At 47.5% G+C, this 18,097-nt stretch overlaps 2 protein-coding genes across 2 annotated transcripts in view; both read left to right on the top strand.

The window, feature by feature from the left end:
* LOC134292507 (batroxicidin-like) overlaps positions 1–2,905 on the top strand; it is a 5,462-nt gene extending 2,557 nt beyond the window's left edge. The window contains exons 2-3 of the mRNA XM_062957645.1: positions 1,884–1,994; positions 2,645–2,905. Of these exons, the coding sequence (XP_062813715.1) occupies positions 1,884–1,994; positions 2,645–2,728 (195 nt within the window). The 3' untranslated portion in view covers positions 2,729–2,905. The remainder of the gene's footprint in view (positions 1–1,883; positions 1,995–2,644) is intronic.
* Positions 2,906–5,864: 2,959 nt separating this feature from the next.
* Positions 5,865–16,765, top strand: LOC134292417 (cathelicidin-related antimicrobial peptide Na_CRAMP-like). Its single transcript, XM_062957323.1, has 3 exons — positions 5,865–6,056; positions 11,987–12,094; positions 16,466–16,765. The coding sequence occupies exons 1-3, from the start codon at positions 5,880–5,882 to the stop codon at positions 16,541–16,543; spliced, it is 363 nt and encodes a 120-aa protein (XP_062813393.1). The 5' UTR covers positions 5,865–5,879; the 3' UTR covers positions 16,544–16,765.
* The last annotated feature ends 1,332 nt before the right edge of the window (positions 16,766–18,097 follow it).

Raw genomic sequence — 18,097 nt, 5'->3', positions numbered from 1 at the left:
GAAGGAAGGAAGGATGAAAGGAAGGAAGGAAGGAAGGAAGGAAGGAAGGAAGGAAGGAAGGAAGGAAGGAAGGAAGGAAGGAAGGACGAAAGGAAGGAAGGAAGCATGAAAGGAAGGAAGGAAGGAAGGAAGGAAGGAAGGACGAAAGGAAGGAAGGAAGGACGAAAGGAAGGAAGGAAGGAAGGAAGGAAGGAAGGAAGGAAGGAAGAAGGAAGGAAGGAAGGAGGAAGGAAGGAAGGAAGGAAGGAAGGAAGGAAGGGAGGAAGGATGAAAGGAAGGAAGGAAGGAAGGAAGGAAGGAAGGAAGGAAGGAAGGAAGGAAGGAAGGAAGGAGAGAAGGAAGGAAGGAAGGAAGGAAGGAAGGAAGGAAGGAAGGACGAAAGGAAGGAAGGAAGGACGAAAGGAAGGAAGGAAGGAAGGAAGGAAGGAAGGAAGGAAGGAAGGAAGGAAGGAAGGAAGGAAGGAAGGAAGGACGAAAGGAAGGAAGGAAGGACGAAAGGAAGGAAGGAAGGACGAAAGGAAGGAAGGAAGGAAGGAAGGAAGTAAGGAAGGAGCCATTTCCCCAGCTCTGCTTTAAACACAGTTGCAGGCATTGATTTTAGGAATGCAGGTCAGTTGTAGCTTCAAGTAAATGGCAAGAAAGAGCCTACAGCAGCCTTCACAACTTGGCCCTTGCAAAGGCCCAATATTACTAAGGAAATACTCCTCCTCCTCCTCCCTCTTTCCCTGCCTGAGGGACCAAGAAGGCCGGCATGGGAAAGGCTGACCAGCAAAGATGAAGCCCAGCCCCTTCCATGGGCCGTAGGGAAGCCCTGTACGGGATGTGTCCTGCCCATGGACCATATGTTGCGCCAGACTGGTCTATAATATCAATTCTAAAGCAGTCTACAGCAAGCATGGGCCAACTTCGACCCTCCATCCAGGTGTTTTGGTCTTCAGCTCCCACAATTCCTAACAATTATTTATTTATTTATTTGTTTATTTATTCATTTCCGGTATTTCTACCCCGCCCTTCTCCCCTGGGGGACTCAGGGCAGCTTACAAATTGGCAACACAGTGCCATCACATCAACAATACAATAGGCATTAAAAACTAAAAACATTTAAAACATCATAAAAACCAATATACAATAATAAAACATGACCATGCACCGAGGTAATGTCCTTTCGTTCACTAGACCTTGTTAATCCAGAGTCTTAAAAACCGACCGTGCCAAGCTCGAAAGTTCATTCATTGAACGCTTGAGCACATAGCCAGGTCTTTAGTTTTTTTTCTGAACCCTAGAAGGGAAGGAGCTGCCGAATGTCACTGGGGAGGGAGTTCCACTTCCGAGGAGCCACCACCGAGAAGGCCCTGTCTCTCGTCCCCACCAGCTGCGCCTGTGAAGCAGGTGGGATTGAGAGCAGGGCCTCCCCCGATGATCTTAAAGTTCTTATGGGCTCATAGGAGGAGATACGTTCGGATAGGTAAATTGGACCGGAGCCGTTTATGGCACTTTAAATTGGGCAATCGGTAGACTGTTAGGAATTGTGGGCGTTGAAGTCCAAAACACTTGGACGGAGGGTTGAAGTTGGCCCATGCCTGGTGTACAGCAATAAGTGATTAAAGACACATGCACATTAGCCATGGATGGAAGATATACAGATCAACGAGACAGGCAGACAGTTCTCACATTCACTCTACAAGTTATAGGCTAGAATGGGTGGATGGATGGATGGATGGATGGATGGATGGATGGATGGATGGATGGACAGGCAGGTATCTGTAATTTTTCTTGCTCTAAGAGTTCTTCCCCTTCACCCAATAATGCGGGAAGAAAGGCTGGATCCTGGTCAGCCGTCGAAGCAGAGGCTGCGTTCCCACTTGGGCTTCATGTCTCCCCAGGATCCCCTCTCCTCAAAGCTCCAAGGTTTCTCCCTCAAGATCAAAGAGACGGTGTGCAAAGGGAATCCCATGAAGATCAACATCAACAACTGCGCCTTCAAACCCAACGGGGTAAGAAGAACACTCAAGGGTAGATGAATGTGCCTGGGGCTCTTGAGCTTTTGAGAACAGAGAGTCCCTGTTGTGCTCATTTGAAGGTGCGTCTACACTGTGGGAGGGGTGCAATTCAACACCACTGAACTCATGAGAAAAATGGCACAACAACAGTGATATTGGATTCATTGATGGGTTCTTCCTGTCAATGAAAAGAGATGGTACAATCATGAATCAAGCACAAAGCGACTTGTCACGAAGCCATGAGGTCAGCCCTGTAAACAGTTGCTTTGATCTGCCCGAATTGCACTTTGGCAACCTCGTGTGATAAAGTCCTCACAACCTCTGAGGATGCCTGCCATAGAAGTGGGCGAAAGTCTACTTCTGGAACATGGCCACACAGCCTGAAAGACATACAACAACCCCAAAGTCCTATAACACACACACTTCTTTTAACATACGGTGGGTGCCCAGCCCACAGCTATTGTTCTTGTTTAGTGGCCATGAATCCGTGTCCACTCACCCAGGGCATTTGACTAGCATTGGCACCCATGTTGGCATAAGTGTTTGTAATGTGGCAATAGATAAAATTAGGGCAGAGGGAAATAAGCATCTCTTCGAAATCTGGACTATCCTGCATTTATGATTTCTTTTCTCTCCTTGAACAGGTGACCAAATCCTGCCAAGGAGGCTATAAATATATGGGTGGGGTCCCCAAGAAAGTCATGGGAATGATTGTGTGCGAAACCTAATGAAACAAGGCTTATCCCTTGGGTGAAACCAAGGTCTGCAAGAAGGACCAAATACTCACAAATCCATCCCACAGATAAAGAAAACGCCTCCGGTTAGAATGCATAAGCATCTGCTGACTTAGCTTGAAATGCTACTAGTATATATCAATGCAAGGGAAATAAAATAATAGCGTACAATTGTTGTTGTGTGCCTTCATTTCCTCTGAGGCTGAGAGTGTGTGACTTGCCCAAAATCACCCAAGAGGTTTCCACGATTGAGCAGGGATTCGAATCCTGGTCCCCAGACTTTTGGCCCAATACTCAAACCACTGTACCGTGCTAGCTCTCAGCATGTATGATTGTAATTACATTAATTACATTAATATAGTACAGTATCTATATATATAAAAGGGTAATGGAATCGCGGCACTGAGCAAAACAGCAAAACGAAAGGACCCCCAACCTCGAAATTGGACAGCACAACCCATCATCCACGCCTCTAGGTTGATACAACAAAAAATCCCGTCAAAATCCTCCACGGGGCCTTAAAACCCCAGCCGTCAGCCTGGCTGGAAGGCCCCATGGTGGTCGGAAGAGGGGCCTCCACGCGGTTGGGCCGCGGAGTAAAAATTGTCAGGCCGTGGTGGAGCCTGAGCACGCGTGAAACAACACCACCACCACCACCCCCGCGAAGACCACTGCAGCCTCCTCCGTGCCCCGCAGGCCACAGGGTGTCCCCGGCCACGAGAGAGCCAGAGCCCGAACCTTCCCCCCCCCTCCGAAGAGCCACCTCCGCCTCCCACCAGGCTGAAGGGAGGCCGCAAGGCCCAAGGTTTGTTTTCTTTTAACTATTTCTTTTCTTTTGGAGATAGAAGCCTCAAGGGGAGGCCGCAAGGCCGGGAAGAGCCCCCCCCCCCACCGTGTCCTAAAGGGTCCTAAAGCCTCCCTCCCCTTTTCCCCTCTTCGGACGAGGGCCCTCCCTTCCCCGCCTCAGCTGCCTGGGCCTCTCCAGGGATTGAAAAGGGATTGAAAAGAGGGGCCACCGGCTGTTGTCTCAGGCAACAAATATCATATCTACAATTACTGTGGTGTAATAATACACAACAATACAATCTCTAAAATCAGGACATTAAATAAAGAGGAACACTCTGAAAATGGGAATTCCAGAAAGGAAACCAACAGGGCCAGCTAACACCTCCCAACAAAGGATTCCCCCAGGCAGGAAGCAACAATATAATCTCTAAAATCAGGACATTACATAAAGAAAACACTCTGAAAATGGGAATTCCAGAAAGGAAACCAACAGGGCCAGCTAACACCTCCCAACAAAGGATTCCCCCAGGCAGGAAGCAACAATATAATCTCTAAAATCAGGACATTACATAAAGAAAACACTCTGAAAATGGGAATTCCAGAAAGGAAACCAACAGGGCCAGCTAACACCTCCCAACAAAGGATTCCCCCAGGCAGGAAACAACAATATAATCTCTAAAATCGGGACATTACATAATGAAAACACTCTGAAAATGGGAATTCCAGAAAGGAAACCAACAGGGCCAGCTAACACCTCCCAACAAAGGATTCCCCCAGGCAGGAAACAACCAGGCTTCCAAACAGCAAGGCTATTCAGTGCTGTTCAACCTAACCAAGCAAGATTTCTCCTTCACAGTACACCCTCAGGGTTTCAAGCCATGAGACTACTTCGTCTCATTCAGCCTGCCCAAGAAAGGATGCCCCTATGTAGAAAGCAATCAGTCTTTGAAACAGCGAGGCTATTCAGTGCCATTCAAATTGGCTAAAAAACCATTTCCCTACAACGCAAGTACCTACCCTTCCAAGCAGCAAACCTATTCCATTGTATTCCAACTCACCAAACAAGGATTCATGTAAGGAGAAAACACCCAGACTTTAAGACTGCAAGGCTATTCACTGCTATTCCAACTGCTCAACAAATGATTCCCATCATCCACAGCAACACGTGGCCGGGCACAGCTAGTTATACTATATTGTACTATATTATCATATTACACCTGGGAAGTCCAGAATGTGAGAAGAATTCTGCAACATTCACGCAACATTCCAACTGACAAAGAACTCTTCTCACACCCTGGGCTTCCCACAGATATATATTAACCTTCCTTGCCTAGTTTCTCCATGCCTCACAACCTCTGAGGATGCCTGCCATAGATGTGGGCGAAACGTCAGGAGAGAATACTTCTGGAACATGGCCATACAGCCCGGAATACATACAACCCTGTGATCCCGGCCATGAAAGCCTTCGACAACACATCACCTCACATTAATTTTTCTGTCTTTTTTGTTTAACTGTCGGAATTGCACACCTCCATAGGAACAGAAAGATGTTGTTATGTTTTCGTATTGGGACAGAGGTTACAAACTTCTTGGGTAGAATCATAGAATCCTAGAGCTGGAAGAAACCTCAGGGGCTACCCAGTCCCATCCCCTTCTGCCAGGCAAGGAAAGCACTATCAAAGCCCTCCTGACAGATGGTCATCTAGCCGCTGTTTAAAAGCCTCCAAAGATGGAGCCTCCAAAGGACTACAGTGCAGTGTATTCCACAGCTCTGACCATGAGGATGTCCTTCCTAATGTTCAGGTGGACTCTCCTTTTCTGCTGATGCATGGGAGTCTGGTGGGACCTATAATCTCTATATCTATTATAGCCTATCCTATCATAGCTTATCATATCATATCATATCATATCACATGTATGACCATTTTTCTATGGCTAGATGGCCATCTGTCTGAGGTGCTTTGATTGTGTGGGGATCTCTTCCAACTAAGATGCTTCGATTCTATGAAGTCTCCTAAAGGTATCCTCACCCACATAAAGGCCTTTGTCCTAAAAATACTGGGCGTCAGCCCCACAGTCGCCAGCCTGACCTTCTCCAAAAGGCAAAGGGCAGACCAGACCGTTTTGTACCCTTTGCCCACGTCCTGGAGATGTCCTTCTTCTTCTTCTTGAAGGTAGCCATTAAAAAGGACATTGGAGGACATAGCATCCTGACCTCACCCAGGTTCCTATCGTGTCCTAACCTCCTCCTTATTCCTGGCTAAAGAGGACAACGCCTTCTCTAAGAGAAGGACGAGGGGATTATAAAAGGAATAGCTGCGGCACCAGCTCCAGGCAGTGCGGACCAGAAGAAGTCAAGATGGCCAGATGCTGGTTGCTCTTCTTGCTCATTGGGATGGTCACTGCCGGCAAACCCCGCAAAGGCCCTCCTTTGACCCTTCAGCAGGCCGGCATCGAATCGGTCAAGCAGTACAACGAAGAGGCCGGCGCCAGTCCCGTTTACCGGCTGGAGAACCTCGAGCCCGTGGTCAAATGGGTGAGTAGCGGTGGTGCCACGTCAGGAGCCATGGGGTCATTGAACCTCTCTATGCACTATGTCCCTGAGGATCAGTTCAGGGCATTTCAAATGCTCTCCGCTGGAGAGAGAAGAGTCTACAGTGTCCACTCCAAAGCAGTTTACATCAGGCATGGGCTAACTTGGGCCCTCCCTTCAGATGTTTTGGACTTCAACTCCCACAATTCCTAACAGCCTACTTCTTGTTAGGAATTGTGGGAGTTGAAGACCAAAACACCTGGAAGGAGGACCCAAGTTTGCCCATGCCTGGTCTACATCAACAAGTGATTAAACACATACACATAATAATAATAATAATAATAATAATAATAATAATAATAATAATAATAATAATAATAATTGTGCGGTTTTCTGGCATTGTATATTTTTGCCGCTTCTGTGACTGTTCATTTGGGGTTTGTTGATTCCGTAGCCCACTTGTCAGTGGATGTCCAGAATCAGCAGCATCCACCGCGGTCCTTTTTATCCTGGGCGACGACCGAGCCAGTATAGACTTCGTTTGGGTTTGTTTCTCCATAATGCTAATGGGTTAGGTGCTCTTAGTTCTGCTCCTCAGCTGAGGCCTCTCTGGCTTGGTTGGACCTACCGGTAGTTACACTACCGCCAGCACAGCCCTCAGTCATCATTGCAGCAGGTAAGCCCCCCCACCACATCAAGGTGGCACCTGCGGGGAGGGGGGGGGAATTCTCACAGAACAAAATGGAACAGATGGAAATAACAACTGAAATGATCAGCAAACAAGTGCAAAAAGTCAAGAACTGGACATCGCCTGGTAGTGATCAACTTCATGGATTTTGGCTCAAACATCTGATTAGTTTACATGGAAAAATGGCCCAACAATTCAATGAGATCCTGCAGAAAGGAAGTATCAGTGAATGGCTAACAACTGGAAGAACTTACCTGATACAAAAGGATCCAGCAAAAGGAGCAGCACCAGGAAACTACAGGCCAATAACGTGTCTGCCCACTATGTTTAAACTACTGACTGGCATCATAGCTGACAGAATTCAAGACTATCTTGAAGAAAAAAACATCTTGCCAGATGAACAGAAAGGCAACAAACGGAAAAGCAGGGGCACAAAAGACCAGTTATTGATTGACAAAATGATTCTGGAGAACTGTAAGAGCCGAAAAGCTAATCTTCACATGACGTGGATTGACTACAAAAAGGCCTTTGACTCACTCCCACACAGCTGGATCATCAAGTGCCTGGACGCCATCGGGATTAGTAAAAACGTTGGCACCTTCATTGAAAACATGATGGAGCACTGGAAAACTGAACTGTTTGTTGGAAATGAAAGTTATGGACTTGTCAACATCAGGAGAGGAATTTTCCAGGGAGACTCATTGTCCCCTCTGCTTTTCATTATTGCCATGATCCCTCTGTCAACAATCTTACAAAAAACAAATCTCGGCTATCAAATATCTAAGAATTCTCACAAAATTTCACATTTGATGTACATGGATGACCTGAAGCTATATGGGAAAACGGAAATTGAAATCCAATCTCTGACCAACACTGTCCGAATTTTTAGCACTGATATCAACATGAAGTTTGGTTTGGACAAATGTTCGACAGTGGCATTGAAGAAGGGAAAAATCATTGAAAGTGAGGGCATCAATATGCCCAATGGCCAAACAATAAGGTGTCACCAGCCAGAGGCCTATAAATATCTGGGCATATTACAGCTGGACAACATCAAGCATGAACATGTGAAGACTGTGGTCAGTAAAGAATACACACAAAGAGTCAGAAAAATTCTCAAAAGCAAGCTCAATGGAGGCAACACCATCAAGGCCATAAACACCTGGGCCATACCTGTCATAAGATATACTGCTGGCATTATAAATTGGACACAGGCGGAACTGGACAATTTGGACAGAAAAACAAGAAAACTCATGACCATTCATCATTCACTGCACCCTCGCAGTGATGTTGACCGGCTGTATCTGCCTAGAAGATCAGGGGGCAGAGGACTCTTGCAAGTAAAACAAGCAGTCAAAGAAGAAGAACATGCCCTGGCAGAATACGTAAAACAAAGTGAAGAACCTGCTTTGATTGAAGTCAAAAATCAGAAACTCCTCAAAGCACAGCAGACAAAAAACCAGTACAAGAAAACCGCACTACAAACTAGAGCTGACAGCTGGCACAACAAAACACTGCATGGAAAGTTCCTTGACAAAATTGAAGGAAAAGCTGATAAAGAGAAGACCTGGCTCTGGCTCACGAATGGGACCCTGAAGAAGGAGACAGAAGGCCTGATCCTTGCAGCCCAGGAGCAAGACATCAGAACAAATGCAATCAAGGCCAAGATCGAAAAATCAGCTGATGACCCAAAGTGCAGACTGTGCAAGGAAACCGATGAAACCATTGATCATATCCTCAGCTGCTGTAAGAAAATTGCACAGACAGACTACAAACAGAGGCACAACTATGTGGCCCAAATGATTCATTGGAACCTATGCCTCAAGTATCACCTCCCTGCAGTTAAGAACTGGTGGGATCACAAACCTGCAAAGGTTGTGGAAAATGAACACGCAAAGATACTGTGGGACTTCCGAATCCAGACTGACAAAGTTCTGGAACACAACACACCAGACATCACAGTTGTGGAAAAGAACAAGGTTTGGATCATTGATGTTGCCATCCCAGGTGACAGTCGCATTGAAGAAAAACAACAGGAAAAACTCAGCCGCTATCAGGACCTCAAGATTGAACTTCAAAGACTCTGGCAGAAACCAGTGCAGGTGGTCCCGGTGGTGATGGGCACACTGGGTGCCGTGCCAAAAGATCTCAGCCGGCATTTGGAAACAATAGACATTGACAAAATTACGATCTGCCAACTGCAAAAGGCCACCTTACTGGGATCTGCACGCATCATCCGAAAATACATCACACAGTCCTAGACACTTGGGAAGTGTTCGACTTGTGGTTTTGTGAAACGAAATCCAGCATATCGATCTTGTTTGCTGTGTCATACAACGTCGTTGTGTCAATAATAATAATAATAATAATAATAATAATAATAAGTTTATTTGTATCCCGCCTCCATCTCCCCCGAAGGGGACTCGGGGCGGCTTACAGCAAAATCAAAATACAAACAATGATAAAATATAAAACATCAGGACAAAGACAAAAACCAATAAAAAATATACACAATAAGTTAAAAAACACAACGCAGAATTAAAACATCAGGTTAAAAACAATGAGGTTGCAATAGTGGATAAGCAAAGTGTACGGTGCACATTATGGGTAACAAATTCATAAATAGATAAAGTGCATTAGAATCATTTAAGGTCACATTTGGTACGGTAGGGAGGAGTCCTGAGTAATATCAATCAATCAGGAATCGGGAAGAGCGACCAGTGCAAAAGGTTGAGGAGCATAATAATTGTGATGGAAAAAAAAGATGATCTTAACCAAAGGCCTGAGTGAAAAGCCAAGTTTTCAGACTCTTCCGAAATGCCATCAAGGTGGGGGCTTGCCTGATCTCCCTAGGCAGCGAATTCCATGACCGGGATGGGGGCCACGACAGAGAAGGCCCTGTCCCTCGTCCCCACCAACCGCGCTTGCGATGCTGGCGGGAGCGAGAGGAGGGCCTCCCCCGATGACCGAAGAGACCGTACAGGTTCGTAGGGGGAGAGACGATCCCGAAGGTAGATGGGTCCCAAACCGTTTTGAGCTTTATAGGTGATCACCAGCGCTTTAAATTGGGTCCGGAAAATAAGTGGCAGCCAGTGGAGCTCCTTAAACAGGAGGGTTGACCGCTCTCTGTATTGGGCTCCCGTTAGAACCAAGGCTGCCGAGCGTTGAAGTTTCCGGGCCGTCTTCAAAGGCAGCCCCACGTAGAGTGTGTTGCAATAATCCAATCTAGAGGTAACTAAGGCGTGGACCACCGTGGCCAAGTCAGACTTCACGAGGTACGGTCGCAGCTGGAGCACAAGTTTTAGTTGTGCAAAGGCCCTCCTGGCCACCACCGACACCTGAGCCTCAAGTGTCAACGCTGAGTCCAGGAGGACCCCCAAGCTGCAATGGACCTGCGCCTTCATGGGGAGTGCGACCCCGTCAAGCACAGGTTGCCACCCAATACCCCGATCAGGCATGCGACTGACCTGGAGGACCTCTGTCTTGTCGGGATTAAGCTTCAGCTTATTCGCCCTCATACACACACACACACACTATGTTTTTCATTTTTGGCTTATTAAGTGCTAGCCATTGACGAGTGGTAAACGGGTGGGTGGGACAGACAGAGGAACAGGTAGTTCTCACATTCACCTGAGAAGTTTCAGCCACAAGGTGGACAGTCAGTGGGGCAGAGGTCCTTTTCATGGCCGTGTTCTCACCCTGAGAATCCTTCCCCTAAGGTTGGGAAAAGAAATGCCGGATCCTGAGATCTGGGAACCAAGGGTGCTTCCCTCTACCTCTTCCTTCTCCTCTGTTCCTTCTTCCTCCTCCTCTTCTTTATCCTTCTCCTCCGTCCTCTTATTCTTCCTCCTCCATCTTCTCCATCACCCCCTCTTCTTCCTCCATCCTCTTCCCCTTCCCCTTCCCTTTCCTCCTCCTCCCATGTCCTTCTTTTCTATTCCATCTCTCTTCTCCTCCTCCTCCTCCTCTTCATCTTCTTCTTCCACCTTCTCCTCACGCTCCATCTCTCTTCTTCTTCTTATCTTTCTTTTCCCATGTCCTTCTTCTCCTCCTCTATCCCTCTTCTTTTCTTCTTCTTCTCCTACACCTACTCCTCACTTTCTTCTTCCACCTTTTCCTCATGTTCCATCTTTCTTATTCATCTTCTCCTCCTCCTCCTCCTCCTCCACCCATGTCCTTCTTTTCTATTCCATCTCTCTCCTCCTCCTCCTCCTCTTCATCTTCTTCTTCCACCTTCTCCTCATGCTCCATCTTTCTTCTTCACCTTCTTCTTCCAACTTCTCCTCATGCTCCATCTCTCTTCTTATCTTTCTTTTCTCATGTCCTTCTTCTCCTCCTCCAACCCTCTTCTTCTTTTTTTCTTCTTCTCCTACACCTGCTCCTCTCCTTCTTCTTCCATCTTCTCCTCATGTTCCATCTTTCTTATTCATCTCCTCCTCCATCTCTTCTCTTCTTCGTCTTCTTCTATGTCCTTCTTTTCTATTCCATCTCTCTCCTCCTCCTCTTCACCTTCTTCTTCCACCTTCTTCTCATGTTCCATCTTTCTTCATCATCTTCTTCTTTCACCTTCTCATCATGCTCCATCTCTCTTCTTCTTCTTAACCTTCTTCTCCCATGTCCTTCTTTTCCTACTCCTTCTCCTTTTTCTTCTCCTACTCCTCACCTTCTTCTTCCACCTTCTCCTCATGTTCCATCTTTCTTATTCACCTCCTCTTCCATCTCTTCTTCTTCTTCTCCCATGTCCTTCTTTTCTATTCCATCTCTCTCCTCCTCCTCCTAATCACCTTCTTCTTCCACCTTCTCATCATGCTCCATCTCTCTTCTTCTTCTTAACCTTCTTCTCCCATATCCTTCTTTTCCTACTCCTTCTCCTTTTTCTTCTCCTACTCCTCACCTTCTTCTTCCACGTTTTCCTCATGTTCCATCTTTCTTATTCACCTCCTCTTCCATCTCTTCTTCTTCTTCTCACATGTCCTTCTTTTCTATTCCATCTCTCTCCTCCTCCTCCTCCTCTTCATCTTCTTCTTCCACCTTCTCCTAATGCTCCATCTTTCTTATTCATCTCCATCTCTCTTCTTCTTCTTCTTCTTCTTCATCTTCATCTTCTCCTTCATTTCCTCCTCCATCTCTTCTCCTCCTTCTCCTCCATCTCTCTCTTCCTCCTCCTCCTCTCTCTGCCCAACCTGCTCCTGTTCATGTGCCCAAGGAGTGGCTGCATTCACGCTTTGGCTTAATGTCTCCACAGGACTCCACCGTCAAATCTTACCGGTATTTTAACCTCACAATCAAGGAAACGGTGTGCAACAATAAGAAGAAGGTTGAAATTGATACGTGTGAATATAAATCGCATGGGGTAAGTCGGCAATGGGGCAAGTGACAGATTAAGGGATGTGGGGCCCTCAAGCCATTCCAAATAGAGGGAATGTGCTGTCAGACAGATCACAGAATCATAGAATCATAGAATAGTAGAGTTGGAAGAGACCTCATGGGCCATCCAGTCCAACTCCCTGCCAAGAAGCAGGAAATCGCATTCAAAGCACCCCCGACAGATGGCCATCCAACCTCTGCTTAAAAGCCCCCAAAGAAGGAGCCTCCACCACAGTCTGGGGAAGAGAGTTCCACTGCTGAACAGCCCTTCTCACAGTGAGGAAGTTCTTCCTGATGTTCAGGTGGAATCTCCTTTCCTGTAGTTTGAAGCCATTGTTCCGTGTCCTAGTCTGCAGGGCAGCAGAAAACAAGCTTGCTCATTGCCACATTGACAGGAGCAGCTCAGGATTTCATGGCTGCCATGACAACCATGGGGCTGTCTCAAATTATATCTGGGCCCACACATCAGGCAGGACACACCTTGGACCTTGTTTTTGTTGTGGACGGTGGGACAGTCAGAGTGGAAGAGCAAAATATTCTTCCATTGTCATGGTCTGACCATCATCTGATCTGTTTAAGTATCGCCGTTTCTTCTAACCTCCGCAGGGGTGGTGGACCCATTAAGATGGTCCGCCCCAGGAGACTGATGGATCCGGATGGACTTCTGAGGTCTCTTGGGGATCTTCCTGTCTTGGAGACTGGCGATCCTGTCGATGCCCTGGCTGATCGCTATAACAGGGAGTTGGCAAGGGCACTGGACACGATCGCTCCCGAACGTCCTCTTTCGCTGCGTAGAGTCACGTCGACTCCTTGGTTCACTGAGGAGCTGGCTGTGATGAAGCGTGCGAGGAGGGGACTAGAGTGCATCTGGAGGAAATCTCGGGATGTGTCTGACCAAGCACGGGCTAAAGCCGCTATTAGGGCTTACTCCGTGGCTTTGCGAGCAGCCAGGAAAGCTTTCACGACTGCCCGCATAGCGTCTGCGGCCAATAGGCCATCGGAGTTGTTCCGAGTTGTTGGGGAGCTCCTGCGGCCTCCTGAGGCACAGGGGCTTCCCGATGACTCGGCAACTAGGTGCAGCGATTTCGCTCACCATTTTGCAGGCAAAGTTGCTCAGATACGCCTTGAGCTAGACTCCAGTTTAATTGTAGCTCCAGAGGAGGTAACCGAGGTACCTGTCTGTTCGATCTTATGGGATTCTTTCCGGCCTGTTCTTCCTGATGACGTGGAGGGGATTCTCGGGTCTGTGAGGGCGGCCACCTGCGCTCTGGATCCTTGCCCCTCCTGGTTGGTCAAGCTGGCCAAAGATGGGTTGTTGGATTGGTTTGTGACCATAATAAATGCCTCTTTGGTTCAGGGGTCAGTTCCATCCTGCTTTAAGCAGGCGGTAGTAAAACCACTATTAAAAAAGCCTTCGCTTGATCCATCTATTTGTAACAACTACAGACCAATCTCCAACCTCCCATTCTTGGGCAAGGTGCTGGAGCGGGTGGTTGCCAAGCAGCTCCAGGAGTTTCTCGATGACACTGATTTTCTGGACTGCTCGCAGTCTGGCTTCAGGCCTGGGCACAGTACCGAGACGGCTTTGGTCGCCTTGGTGGATGACCTCCGCAGAGAGCTGGACAGGGGGAGTGTGACCCTGCTGGTTCTCTTGGATATCTCAGCGGCTTTCGATACCATCGACCATGGTATCCTTCTGGGGAGGCTCTCTGGGATGGGGCTTGGTGGCACTGTGCTGCAGTGGCTCCGGTCCTTCCTGGGGGGTCGTTCCCAGATGGTGAAGCTGGGGGACTCCTGCTCGGACCCCTGGCCATTGACCTGTGGGGTCCCGCAGGGGTCTATTCTATCCCCCATGCTATTCAACATCTACATGAAACCGTTGGGAGAGGTCATCCGGAGTTTTGGAGGGTGTTGCCATCTCTACGCAGATGACACGCAAATCCACTACTCGTTTCCATCTGAATCCAAGGAAGCCCCTCGGATGCTGAACCAGTGCCTGGCCGCTGTGGCGGACTGGATGAGGAGGAACAAGCTGAGGATCAATCCTGACAAGACAGAGGCCCTCCTGGTCAGTCGCGCGTCGGATCGGGGTATTGGGTGGCAACCTGTCCTGGACGGGGTTGCACTCCCCCTGAAATCACAGGTCCGCAGTTTGGGGGTCCTCCTGGACTCAGCGCTGACGCTTGAGGCTCAGGTGTCGGCGGTGGCCGGGAGGGCCTTCGCACAACTCAAACTTGTGCGCCAACTGCGACCATACCTCGTGAAGTCTGACTTGACCACGGTGGTGCATGCCTTAGTTACCTCTAGACTGGACTACTGTAATGCGCTCTACGTGGGGCTTCCCTTGAAGACGGCCCGGAAACTACAATTGGTTCAGCGCTCGGCGGCCAGATTAATTACAGGGGCGAGCTACAGGGAGAGATCTACTCCCCTGTTCAAGGAGCTCCACTGGCTGCCGTTCACCTTCCGGTCCCAATTCAAGGTGAATACCATCATTTATAAGGCCCTAAACGGTTTGGGACCCACCTACCTTCGTGACCGTATCTCCTATTATAAACCTGTTCGATCCCTCCGCTCATCCGGGGAGGCCCTTCTTTCGCCACTGCCTCTATCCCAGGCCCGTCTAGTGGGAACGAGAGAGAGGGCCTTCTCTGCTGTGGCCCCCCAACTGTGGAATTCATTGCCCTCTGAGATCAGGCAAGCCCCCACCTTATTGGCTTTTAAGAAAGATCTAAAAACGTGGCTTTTTCGATGTGCCTTCGGGGAGTAAATGTTATATACCTCTTGATTACTCCCCTTGGATTTTATCCTTTGGACTGTTTGGACTGTTCCGTCTTATACCCCTGTTCTCTTTATTTATATGCCTCTCTCTCCCGAGTTTTTAATTAAATGTTCATGTGGCCCGCCCTGTCTGCTCTGATTTGCGTTGTAATGTATATGATTATTTTTGTACTATTATATTGTGTTATGATATATTGTTTTATTTTGTTATATTGTATCGTGTCTGGGCATGGCCCCATGTAAGCCGCCCCGAGTCCCCATTGGGGAGATGGTGGCGGGTTATAAATAAAGTTTTATTATTATTATATTATTATTGCTCCCTCCTCCCTAGGACTCCCCCTCACCTATTTATACATGGCCCTCATCCTGTCTCCTCTTAGCCTTCTCTTCTGCAGGCTAAACATGCCCAGCTCTTTCAGCCACTCCTCATAGGGATTCTTGTTCTCCAGACCCTTGATCCTTTGAGTCGCCCTCCTCTGGACACATTCAAACTTAGAGTCAACATCTCCCTTCAATTGTGGCACCCAGAATTGGACACAGTGTGATTCCAGTAATTGGATGGTGTTACTTTATAGTAAAATGGGGTTGGACTAGATGGCTTTTGGAGGTCCCTTCTGTCAGGAAATGGATTCAATTGAGACAAATCACTTCCCGGTCTCAATTCCTCTCCTCCAACGTTCTGGCAGCTGCTCAGACAGGGAACAAACACCAGACTTCTCAGTTGTCAGCTGTAAACAGCGGCTTAAGCTTTATTAAAGATATATACATCTTATATACACATCATGCTGGACCATAGCAGTTTTCCCTCTGACTTCAACAAAAGCCCGCATGAGAAGAACACTCCCACATTCCAATCTTATCTAAAACATGACGTATGTCCTGTCACAAACGAGAACCATTCTCTGCTACGCTCTAGGGATGAATAATCACTCTATGCATTTAACCATTGCACTACTGTGTTAGAGACATAGTAGTTCAATATTGATACTGCACTACTATTGTGATATTTTAAATTGTAAGTCGCTCGGAGCACTCTGGTGGAGAGCGACTAATTAAGAGATAAAGTGAAGTGAAGTGAAGAGACTAGCTCGGAGGGGAAGTAAAGGAGAGAATTCCAGGAGATCAATAAAACAAGCCTTTTATTGTTATCACAGCTGATAATAAGGCTAAACAGCCGTAGGTACGCACTTTAGTGGGTCCATACCATGCAAATGGCCGTCGGAACATGTGCGTTGCAAACAAAGAATTTATATCTCGGCTTATTTAGCTTTGCCTGTGCATATGACCCTCCCTTCCTGTGAGCTGGTGCCTTTCTCCAGGAAGTTCCAAAGGGAGAAGAAAGATCAGAGTAAACAAGTTAGGTCATTGGTATCACTTGTGCCAAGTGGGTGTGGAAGGTGAGGAAGACCCTCAGCCATTGGTCAATTTTAGATAAGCCGACATATAAATTCTTTGTTTGCTACACACATGTTGCATAAGAGCTTGCAGTGGCGCAACAGGCAGGACGGGGAAGCGAGCCGTTCTTCCAAATCCGAGCCATTCTGGCGTTGATGGTGTTGCCTCTCTCCTTGACCAGGTGACCAAAACCTGCCGCGTGGGGTATCGTTATGTCGGTGGGGCGCCCCAGATGAAGATCACTTGCAAAAGAGCGTGAAAGAAAAGCAACACGAGGACGGATCTTCCCAAATCCACCCCACGATTGGCTCTGAACACGCCTGCCGTAGATGTGGGCGAAACGTCAGGAGAGAATGCTTCTGGAACATGGCCAGACAGCCTGGAAGACATACAACAACCCTGTTCTTGACAGTTTACTTCAATGAAACACATGATACAGATACGCAAATTATCCAAATCAATAAAAACTGGGAAGATAATAGTGTAACGTTGTTATTATTACGTACCTTTTCGCCTTCTTGCAGGACCACCACTTACGAAAAAACGAAGAAGATAAATCCTAGTGCATCAGTAGAGATAGTATAAAGCAGGTATAGGCCAACTTGGGCCCTCCAGGTGTTTTGGACTACAACTCCCATGATTCCTCACAGCCTCAGTCCCTTTCCTTTTCACCCCCAGCCGCTTAAGCGGCTGGGGGTGAAAAGGAAAGGGACTGAGGCTGTGAGGAATCATGGGAGTTGTAGTCCAAAACACCTGGAGGACCCAAGTTGGCCCATGCCTGCTATAAGCTATTACAGACCTTCAGATGTGGGCGCACACTGCCACCTTCAGGCAAGGCTTATAACTGCAACACCTCCTTTTCGAACTTTATTAAATTTTAGTAAATTTGGGGTGACCTTAAATGCTTTGGACGCCCAGACCCCTCTGCAGAGAATCAAGGACAAAAAAGAGGTGTAATCTGCAAACTGGAAACAAATATATTAAACGAATAGGTCTCAAAAAACCAGCAGGGGATTTTTTTGCCCTTAACCAAGATGGCCGCCCTGGCTTCGGGAGCGGCAGGGAAAGCCCTGCCTTGGCGCCTGCACCGCGCATGGGCAAAGCGCCACTCGCTCTAAGCCAGGGCGGCCATTTTGGAAACTGGCAGCGCCGATTTCCAATGCCTCCGACCGGGTACCAGCGCCCATTGAGATAGGTTCCGGGTTGAACTTTTGGGATGAGACTGGAGATGATTTGAAGGCACAGCTCTAGCCTTCACTATTAATACAGTAAAAGGTAAAGCAGGGTTGTTGTATGTCTTTCGGGCTGTGTGGCCATGTTCCAGAAGTATTATTGTGTTTTAGCGTATTGTTTATTGCTTGTTGTTTATACTGTTTTAATTGTTTTTAATTTGCCTTTTGTTTTGTATTGTTATATTGTGTGTTGAGGCCTTGGCCTTTGTAAGCCGCATCGAGTCCTTCGGGAGATGCTAGCGGGGTACAAATAAAGTTTAATAATAATAATAATAATAATAATAATTCTCTCCTGACGTTTCGCCCACATCTATGGCAGGCATCCTCAGAGCCTCACAACCTCTGAGGATGCCTGCCATAGATGTGGGCGAAACGTCAGGAGAGAATACTTCTGGAACATGGCCACACAGCCCGAAAGACATACAACAACCCTGTGATCCCGGCCATGAAAGCCTTCAACAACACACAAAACTAAAAGGTAAAGGTTTCCCCTGACGTTAAGTCCAGTCATGTCTGACTCTGGGGGTTGGTGCTCATCTCCATTTCTAAGCCGAAGAGCCGGCGTTGTCCGTAGACACCTC

Source organism: Anolis carolinensis, chromosome 6 (genome assembly GCF_035594765.1).
Source record: "Anolis carolinensis isolate JA03-04 chromosome 6, rAnoCar3.1.pri, whole genome shotgun sequence".
NCBI lineage: Eukaryota > Metazoa > Chordata > Lepidosauria > Squamata > Dactyloidae > Anolis > Anolis carolinensis.
The sequence above is the reverse complement of the archived record's forward strand: the minus strand, read 5'-3'. Positions and strand labels throughout refer to the sequence as shown.

Coding starts and splice junctions, on each gene's coding strand:
- LOC134292417 (XM_062957323.1), top strand. CDS start 5,880: ATGGCCAGATGCTGGTTGCTCTTCTTGCTCATTGGGATGGTCACTGCC. Junction 6,057..11,986: donor TCGAGCCCGTGGTCAAATGG/GTGAGTAGCGGT, acceptor ATGTCTCCACAG/GACTCCACCGTCAAATCTTA. Junction 12,095..16,465: donor GTGAATATAAATCGCATGGG/GTAAGTCGGCAA, acceptor CTCCTTGACCAG/GTGACCAAAACCTGCCGCGT.